The sequence below is a fragment of the Ruditapes philippinarum genome, unplaced genomic scaffold, assembly GCF_026571515.1.
Source record: "Ruditapes philippinarum isolate M1 unplaced genomic scaffold, ASM2657151v2 ctg16275_1_1_1_1, whole genome shotgun sequence".
In the NCBI taxonomy this organism is placed as follows: domain Eukaryota; kingdom Metazoa; phylum Mollusca; class Bivalvia; order Venerida; family Veneridae; genus Ruditapes; species Ruditapes philippinarum.
Window position 1 is genome coordinate 5,053 of NW_026860593.1, and position 10,008 is coordinate 15,060.

Below are 10,008 nucleotides of genomic sequence, written 5' to 3' on the forward strand. Positions count from 1 at the left end.
TATTATTTATATTTTCCTTTCTGTTTGGGTCACAATTTTTTTTCTTTTGTTTGTCTTCAATGTCTAGTTGCTCTTTAGCCGAAACAAGGGGGTTTAAAATAACAGAATGTTATTTTGTATACACGCAAATATTTTTAACTTAAAACAACTACAAAAAAACAACATAAAACCATTTAGAATAAAGGACTATTGTTCACAAATGGTTAAGCCTTCTCTTTAAATTTTGTAACATTACGTGGATGTTTTTATCTTTATTTTTTATCATTCTTTTGTGCTGTGTTGTTTCTTTGTTTTGCTATCACTATAGCATGTCTGGTTTTGCTTTACATCTGAAAGGCTATAGGATGTCATTTTCTTCCTTCTCTATCCTGCACATTTTGAAATTAACCTGTTTATTTATTGAAACTTAGATAAGAAATATGGTTTTAATAATTCTTAAGGAAGTTAATTGTTGAGTTACATTTTTTTCTGTTGTTAATTCCAATTTCATCGTTTGAAAGCATACTTCATATTGTTGAATAGTTGAACATGTTATATTTATGCTTAAGAAATAAATAAAGAATAACAGAATCCCTAAAAAAATGCCTAAAAGCCTGTTCATGAACGGTAAATGCAAATTACCATTTATTGTTTTGAAGGAAAATTGGAGTTTTGACCGGACGTCGAACAGTACAGACCATGGATTGCTAGGATATGCAGGCTGGTCTTGGTCTGCAATTTCATGGGACAATTCGCTCTCTGCCAGTACACAAAAAGAATTATTCTTTTAATCTATCTATTTACCATCCAACATATCTTTTTTTAAGACACCGCACGCATCTCATTATTACACAATTTATTATATAGTTAAGAAGAAAGGAATAGATTAAATGTTATAATCACTGTTTCAAAGTATTTCTTATATTGATTTCGAGTGATAAAATAATAGTCTTAAAGCTATTTTACCACACACGATGGTTTGATCAATTGGAAAAATAACACTTGGTTTATACAGAATTTATTTTAGTTCGATTGTGTAGGAAGCTATAAGCTTATAGACACACTTTCGAATCTGTTCCTGGAACCAACCAGTACTGAGCAATGAGTGTAAAGTTTCTTGCTCAAGGAAACAACGACTTGCCCCTGACGGGGATTGAACCCATACGGCTAGCGATCATTAGATTACTAGTCCGACGCGTTAACCACTCGGCCATGTCGCCACCAAAAAAAAAAAATAACACTTAAGGCTTAAACACTGATATATGAATCTAGAGTTGTTATAATTACACTTCTCTAAAAAATGCCAGCATAATATAAATGTGGCACTTCGAAACAACTTAAGTTTAAACCGGTTTCAGCGATATATTTTGTATACTAAATAGCACCTTTAACACATGTCAAAAACTTATCGGACAAAACTCTCTCGTAAACAGGAAAATAATTGTCTTTTGTTACCATATACTTATTTTTATGTTACCATAGACTTATTTTTTAAGTCAAATGAAATAAATTTAGACATTACGTGCAACCTTTACCCACATGAAATGAAATAAATTCAAACATTATGCGTAATCTATTTATAGCAACATTAATTTGTGATTTTAAGTATACGTGTATCTTAATTTTAGAAATAATATCTGTGTTATTTTCTCCACCTAAATATGTTTTCAATATGACTTAAATTGCATGGCCTTAAAAATGATGCTAGAAGAAAGTAGAGCTGGATGTGCAGTTATATGTCATAAAGGTAGCAACAATGTAGTTTTATAATTTCCATACAAAATACTTATTCACTACAATTATACCAATGGCTAACAAAGCAAAAGAAGCAAAGATAGTCTATCAATATGGTAAATTACCTTTGAATCTATAATATACCATTCATTTAAACGCTTTTGTGAAATAAAACTTATAGTATTTTAAGGCATAATGGGCCTTTAATTATATTATTCCTTGTATATCTTTTTCCGACAGTGTTAAAGAGTTAAACACAAAATATATACATTAAAGCATTGTTTTCTACAGTGACATATTTCTATAATGATCATTTGTATGTAAACAAGGAAGACTTCCTTTTAACAAGAAAAATAAATAAATAAATATACAAGTTTATGAAATAAACAGTGTAACAGTATATCACCGACGATCAGATAGCAGATTTGCTGATGCTGAATATTTGATTACTAATGATAAATGTTTAGATCAAAATGCTATTGCTTTTTATATACAAATATCCCATTTGTGTTAACAACGAAAGATCAAAGATCATTGTGTCAAGCGATTAGTCGAGTTATATCAATCAAGTTCATGGTATTGTTAATAGCTAACTGCCGCATTTGTTATCAACCTGACAAGTTTACCTTCTGTTCCGGTCAAGGTTTAAAGTACTATTGATTAACTTTTATTGAACTTTGTCGATTTCAAGAAAATAACATATTTCGAAAAATTTCTATTATCAAGCTACTCTTTCAAGGATTGCTCTCGATCCAATAGATTGCAAAACATATTCCTATTCAAATGCAAAATAGTAGATCAGAAACATCATTTAAGAGGGGGAAAAGAGCATCACGTTCACATCGCGCATAATTTACAATCGTGACGTCATAAATGATAAAGCAGACGATATTTTATTTTCACCGATTGACATGGTAGAGGACGGGTTCACGAATTTGCTGAACGACTTATTACTGATTAATACATCAATTAAGTTTCATCCACTTATAACGATAATCATTGAAAATAATATATAGCAGTGGCTATGCTTTCATGACTGTTCTGCTAGGCGCTGTGCCGTAATTGGACTGGCATATCGATGTGGTGGTATGTGTGTATATATTCTCTCATTTCTATATATATATATATAACAAAGCTAGAGCCAGTTACAGTAGAAAATAAAGTGAATTTCATTAATTGGACCTCGTCACAGTCACTTATAGCAAATAAAAAAACAACAAGCAAAATACGGACAATTGACATTGAATGTCAATGTCAATTACAGATGAAGATAAAGCTTATACCGCTGTACAAAGGAGTCTTATCCCAAGGATTGTTGCATCTTAGAATGAAGACAAAATACAAAGAACTTTATGTTATGATCAAGGTACAAGTTTGCGGACAGCAACGGCAACTGCAACGGGCAATTGCATTGGCAACGGCAACGCTGACATGCCTGTATTTTGTTTCTATAAAAGTTGAGCTACAACAATTATCCGCCAGTACAAGTTAATTGTTTAAGCACGCAAATGACATGTGTGGCAACATTTTACAAATCAGTAACATCGCTGAACAACTGGCCTGAAATGATTCTTAAGATGAGAAGTAATTAAGTATGCATACAAAAGTAAAACACCTTCTCAAGTACAAGTTTACAATCAGAATCTTAAACCGGATTATCCAATACATTATTTGGTGTAGAAATATGAGTTAATTTCATAAAAATATAATTAAAAGTACGATGATAAAACGTTTTAGCTCAAAGTGTTAGGTGCCGTAAGGTTCATACTGCTAACGTATTTTAATAGACCAATTTAATTTTAATTCTCAAATACTTTTTAACATTGGTTTTATAATATTATCCAAAAAGTTACTCGTTTGCCAATTACATTAATCATATTTTTCATTTCTTGCTTTTTGGCAATGAGTACAGTTTTAGTACATTACTAGTTTGTATGGAAGTCAGAATGCTACTTTGTTACATTTTACAACTTTAATGACAAATAATTTCACATTTATCGTTATTTTTGTAAGGTAAAAAGCATGTGACATATCTAAACATTATACCATTGATGTTTGCACTTTCTAAAGATGTAAAAATTAATTTGTTTCTGAGGCATAATGTGCCTTAAACTTGACATTCATTTCATAATACTCGACAATGTAATCAATGGTTATTAATTTTAAACAATAAAAGAATTTAATATTTAAACAGCCGTTAAGCTTATTAGAACATAAATTATTTATATTTTATACGAAAGAGTAATGAAAAATTCAATATGATACAATAAAATGTGTGTGTTTAGGGTTAGACATGTTTCCAGGTATGTGGTCTTTATCAGGTTTATAGAGTACGTTGCTGTTATATAACAGCACAAAGAAACTTTAATATGTATCTTAACAATTTGAATTTTCGTCTGAAAAGAGAAATATCGTCAAGCATGTCAAAAGTCCGACATCTTTTTAGATATTCAAAAGAACACCGGTGAAGGACGGCCACCTATATTGTGAATCAGCTCGCAACACGCTAGGATGTGTACATTTTACGTACACGCGTTCACCAACCGACATTTTTACCGGAGCCATGACCGAGCTACAAGTTCCTTTAATGTTTCATATTCACTTGTAACTGCGACTCTAGTATGTCCGTGAACAATAGCTGCGACCACAAATTTTGCTGCTTCGTGACAAATGTGAACGCTGAAATAGTACAGACCAGTCACAGGTGCTGTGAACATTCCAGTGATTTTGTCATATCCACCACCTTCGTTGAGTAAAACATCAGGGAAAACGATGGTTTGGACGTTGTCATAGTTTCTACCGGACCTTGTATATGCATTAAACGCTATCTTCGGTGTTTTTGTGAAATTACCTGAAGCAAAAATATTATGAAATTGTTTTTATTATCAATGTTAATGATTCTTGTATAAAGTGTTTTCTAAATGGTTATAAATATTTGTAAACGGAACGGAGAATAAAATTATTGATGAATTCAAAATGTATTTTTTTGTAAATGTTTCAAATTACAAGGCTGAACATTTAGCTAGAAATTTTCTTTTCTTATGAATTTAGAAGTAAAACATTTATAGTTTGTTTCAAAATGATACTATGTTGATCGCATGTTGATAAAATTTGATAACAATTAATTAAGCTACTCATTTTTACATATCCTCAATCTAACTATGAAATCCTCAGACTATGTAAACTTAAATTTATTAGTAATGGTTAATATTTATTCCAGATAAAGGCTTGATCTAAAACAGAACTTTGTCGAAAAAAAATAGTTTTATCATTAATCAATTTACATAAGCTTTTGATTAATTAGTAGCAATAAACTACAACATTGTTCTACTTACCAGCAACCTTTTCAAACTGAGCTGTTATGTAATTGAGTTCTTCACGGATCTTCTTGTAGTCATCAAGTATTTGACCAATCTGTTCATTTTGTTTCGCAAACTCTCGTTTCATTTCCGCCTTCCTAAGTTCCAACATGTTCTCTTTAAAGTTTTCCTTTTCTTTATCCCACTGATTCATTTTAGCTTCAATTCTAACCATTGTCTCCAACATTTGTTTGTCATATTTGAATTTTAAACAATCCGGCTCTATATCGGGTTCACTTGCTGTTGAGTAGCACAAGACGGTAAGAAACACAATAGTGTCTAATGAATAGTTACAAGCCATCCTTCTCTTAGGTTGTAAGTAACAGTGAATTATGAATAAAGAAAAAATAATACAGACGCTTTATACTTTAAAACAGGACGAAAAATGATTATATTTACCCGATAACAACGTCTAAGCTCATGTTCATTGGCCTTTTGGTGATGTTGCGTGATTTGCAAATATTTTCTTTTGTTTATATATCTGAAAATCTCTCCCAAAAGAATAAAGAAAAAAAAAACAACATCACTTAAAACAAACATCTTCTGCGAAAGAAATACTTACATACAACTACGATCAGTAAGATTTTTAACGTGAAAATTTTTTACATATAACTTTAGGTACACTGAAAATACGGTCACGCAAACACGCAATCGTAATAAAGCCCTTAGTCTTACCATCGCTTTTGCATGCTTCTTATATGCCAAAATGAAGATGATGGATTATTAAAAGCATAAAATGAAGATAAAAAAAATCAAAGTCAACTATGTTCAGAATAGTTTTTTCTGTGTTTCATTTTTCGTGCTGTCTTAAATGATGTCTAACTAGATAATCATATATTATTTAACAATTAAACCAGTTTACAAATTCATGAAAGATTTTGTTCTTGGTTAAACCATTTTATGATCCATAACAAATATTGAAATTACAAATATTTGTTACACTACACATCAGATCTTAATAACAATAAAGGCACAGTTGGATCCTTCGTATAGTATTTCGAATGTTGACCGTCCGCGAAACTATTTTCAGACCTTCTTTGTTTAGTGAATATACTAATGGAGCAGAACAGTGTGATTAATGTAATATTCCCCGAATAATTTTTGTAATGCATGAATATCAAATTACAGTCAACTTCCCTTATAACGATATTCGGGTGACTGCCGAATTCAAATCGTTCTATCCATATATCGCGAAAAGTTTTACGTGTGTACTCTAAAAATGTGCCACGTCTATCTTCTTTTATATATTACAAATTATTAAAGCATTAAAAACTCGATGATCATGAGAAACTGCACTTTCTAATATATTGAGGGTCATAAAAACATGCTATTAAGTGATGTTTATTATACGTAATATGCATGATACGATGAACAACCAAAAAACTAAATTGTTATGTCAAATATCATTAATGCCAAGGTTGTTTAAATAATAAGTTCCCGAAGTACACGAGGAGCAATGCAACATGAGTAAAGAAAAATCGTAAATACCAGCATCGCAAGCTTTGCGACATAATTTGCTTGGTGATATGTTTTAGCTTCAATTGAAAACAAACATACATGTTTTACGTCGGCTATTACCTGAGCAGTCCTTTTTATACTTTTTCAGGTTACATTTATATCTGAAGCCCAATATTATGTTATTTGTGGAAGAAGGCCATAATAGTAAGTGCCTTATATAATTTTTCCTAAAATACTTTCCAACGTATTTGTTAAAATTGTATATAGTTGCGTAATGCATTTCATGCTGATGACACTTAAAAAAAAAGATAAATCTAAAGATCAGTTGTTAACAATACAAACTATAATTGTAAATTAAGTCAGGTGAATATCTCGACACGAATAACTGAAACAATTTGGTTCGCATTTAAACGTCATATTAACTGTTTCCTCTAAAACAATTAAGGGGAGGTAGTTATAATGTAATGCCTCAAACCGTCAATTTTCCTCAACTCAAAAGCATCATTTCCCATCACAAATTGAATGGGGAGGTAAATGTACGTTAATTTACAACGTTTTTATTTCGTGTGATGCTCTGTAAAAACAATAAAAATATCACATCGGGCTGAATGTGATAGAATAAAATGTTGATCAAATACATATTTAAGTATTTTTTAACATTTATCAACAAAAGCAAGGTACTGTCACAATTTGTGGTAATGAAAAATAACGTTTTACCAAAATATCATTGGACTTTATGTTTATCCAGTATTTTATTTGCAAAGGACTCATTTATTAATAAATTATCATTGATAATATCAAAATGCAAACGGAGATAAACACTTCACAAGCACTTAAAACACTCAATCCGTAAACTAATTTAGATTTACGTACTTGAAATTGGCTTATTCAGCATGAGCAGCTGCCTTAATTATTGGACATTGACACAAACAATAACTATATATAATATGTTTCCCGTGGTTTGAACTTAACATCGATGCTGACAGAGGTTACATTATCACCTCCCGTATATAAGTATCAAGCTTTCACAATATTATCATACAAGTTTTGTCAGACTAGGAAAAATGGCTGGATATTTTGTGGCATTAGTTAGTTTTGTCATTATGTTTTCCTACTCAACAGCAAGTGAAGACGACACAGAACCGGCATGTTCAAAATTCAAGTATGATAAGCAAATGTTAGAGACAATGGTCAAAATGGAAGCTAAAATGAATCAGTGGGGTAAAGAAAAGGAAAATTTTGAAGAGAACATATTGTCCGTCATGGAACATAGGAAGCAGGACATGAAACGAGAAATCGTGAAACAAAATGAAAAGCTTGATGAAATGTTTGATTTCTGTAAGAACATTCGTGAAGAACTGAAAGAAAAAACATCTGAAAAGATAACTGGTGAGAAAGCACTTAACTTTGTTTTAATTTCAATTGATTCTGCAATAACCATTGTTTATGCTTTTATTTTAGAACGATAAATGCTTGATCTACACATTATGTGATTATAATTATTTAATATAATAATGTTACGCAAAGTTCCGTTTACTTACTAAAATAATCCGGCTTGACTTTTTCTTATAATTCCTTTCATATTGTTTTCAGTTAACAATACAACACCAAAAGTAGCGTTTAACGCATATTCCAGTACTGGAGGAAGTTACGGCGTCGGCCAGTCTATCATATTTCCTGTAGTATTACTTAATGAAGGTGGCGGATATGACCAAAGCACTGGGATCTTCACAGCACCTGTGGCTGGGATATACCATTTCAGCATTCACGTATGCCATGCACAAGCAAAGTATATGGTCGCAGCTATTGTTCATGAAGACAATACAGTAGCAATTACAACAGGATACGAAAACGAAGCAAGTAGCTGTAATTCGGCAATGGTTCCAGTAAAAATGGAAACAGGTGAACGAGTGTATGTTAAGAGTACATACACAGAAAGCATCTTGCTTGCTGATTCACAGTACAGATGGCCATCCTTCACTGGTGTTCTTATAAATGTTTGAAAGTAAACATAGGAATGAATTTCGACAAAAATCTAACAATTTACAATTATTGATTACAAATAAAAAATCGACTGATTCAAATAATATTTTACATTTCTTATTTCTATACTGCACGTACGTTGTTTATATGTTGTTTCCTTTCAGAATTAGAATTGAACGACTTATTAATAAGTTGGTTACAAAGTTAAATTAAAACTAAGTATAATTTTATACATTTTGTTTATATAATTCAGTGTGTTGCTTTGCTTTACTTTTTCTATGCTAATAAAGTATTTTACAGCAACTGTGTTCTTCAGCAATACACTCTACTTGTTTGATTACGTCATTAATTAGTCATGAATGGTATAATTGGAGTATATTTTTACCTATTGTTATAAATCGGGTTACGTATAATAAAATGGACACCGTCTTTCCTTCTGACTGTCCGTTTGGTTGTTCTCATGTTCATGTCCGCTCAATATTTTCACGGCGCTTGAAGACTAATAAAAATATATATGAAAAAAATTATGACACACAAAGTAGATAGCAAAAACCATGTTACTACCATCATGGTCTATGTCACACTTAAAATTTCAATATATATAAAAGATCCATATTGTATATCCGTTCACCATTTAAACGTTCAACAGATAAACATATGATATACGATCATGCAAAATCGTCTAGAGACAAACAAGCAGGTCACAATTCTTAACACAAAGGCCATACTGAAATGTCAAATGTTACAAATACAAAAAGGAAACCCTAAAGAACGTCCAAAACAAAATTGACATGTTGCATGCTCGTTTTGATTGAGTTATGGACTGTACTGTAAAGTGAAAGTTACCTCCATGCCCCCAGCACTGACTTGACCACAATTCAACATTAAAATAAGAAATGGTGAAATTTTGAATGTAGTTACATCCACAGCAGCCAGCAATGAACCTTTAATAGGAGATTCATGCTATGCCATGGAAAATGGTGTATGGTCTCCAAATAAAAGTAAGCGTGTGTCCTAAACGAGAAAACAATTGGAAAAAAAACTAAAATAAATGTAATTTTTGATAGGGGATCAGAGGTTAAGAAGCCTGAATTTCACAGATAAGATGTCAAAAGATGAAATTAAAAATCAGGCATCATATCCTAAGGGTGATTATACGGTATGCAAGTAGGAATAGTGAAACCATCAACGTTGAAACAGGTCCGCCTTATTGCATGATGGTTATTACATGGGCTGTCAAAAGAACTTGGCACAAACGGTCAACACAATGTCACAATGTGCAACCACGATGTTGCTACCCAAGAAAGGTTGGGCAGAGCATAGATACCCAAAGGTCTCGGATACGATCTATCACCATTGACCTTAACATGATTTGAATGAATATGGACCAAATTATCAACATCAAGACACAATGAAATACGATATTCAGAGTGCAAAAAACAGGTTTTTCTCCCAAAGGATAAGGATAAAGGTACGTTTAAGGTTTAATTAAATC

General features: G+C 31.6%; 2 protein-coding genes across 2 annotated transcripts; one reads left to right on the forward strand and one right to left on the reverse strand.

The window, feature by feature from the left end:
* Positions 1-1,469: 1,469 nt before the first annotated feature.
* Positions 1,470-5,517, reverse strand: LOC132712712 (heavy metal-binding protein HIP-like). Its single transcript, XM_060695128.1, has 2 exons — positions 5,049-5,517; positions 1,470-4,564 (listed from the first exon to the last, which is right to left on the reverse strand). Exons 1-2 carry the CDS (start codon positions 5,371-5,373, stop codon positions 4,266-4,268), a joined length of 624 nt encoding a protein of 207 aa, XP_060551111.1. The 5' UTR covers positions 5,374-5,517; the 3' UTR covers positions 1,470-4,265.
* Positions 5,518-7,492: 1,975 nt separating this feature from the next.
* Positions 7,493-8,816, forward strand: LOC132712713 (cerebellin-3-like). Its single transcript, XM_060695129.1, has 2 exons — positions 7,493-7,919; positions 8,124-8,816. The coding sequence occupies exons 1-2, from the start codon at positions 7,595-7,597 to the stop codon at positions 8,531-8,533; spliced, it is 735 nt and encodes a 244-aa protein (XP_060551112.1). The 5' UTR covers positions 7,493-7,594; the 3' UTR covers positions 8,534-8,816.
* The last annotated feature ends 1,192 nt before the right edge of the window (positions 8,817-10,008 follow it).

What these genes read in the sequence shown, in the direction of transcription:
- LOC132712712 (XM_060695128.1), bottom strand. Translation starts at nt 5,373, where the DNA reads ATGGCTTGTAACTATTCATTAGACACTATTGTGTTTCTTACCGTCTTG. An exon ending in TCAGTTTGAAAAGGTTGCTG is followed by an intron (nt 4,565 to 5,048) that starts GTAAGTAGAACA and finishes TTTTTGCTTCAG; the next exon opens with GTAATTTCACAAAAACACCG.
- LOC132712713 (XM_060695129.1), top strand. Translation starts at nt 7,595, where the DNA reads ATGGCTGGATATTTTGTGGCATTAGTTAGTTTTGTCATTATGTTTTCC. An exon ending in AACATCTGAAAAGATAACTG is followed by an intron (nt 7,920 to 8,123) that starts GTGAGAAAGCAC and finishes TATTGTTTTCAG; the next exon opens with TTAACAATACAACACCAAAA.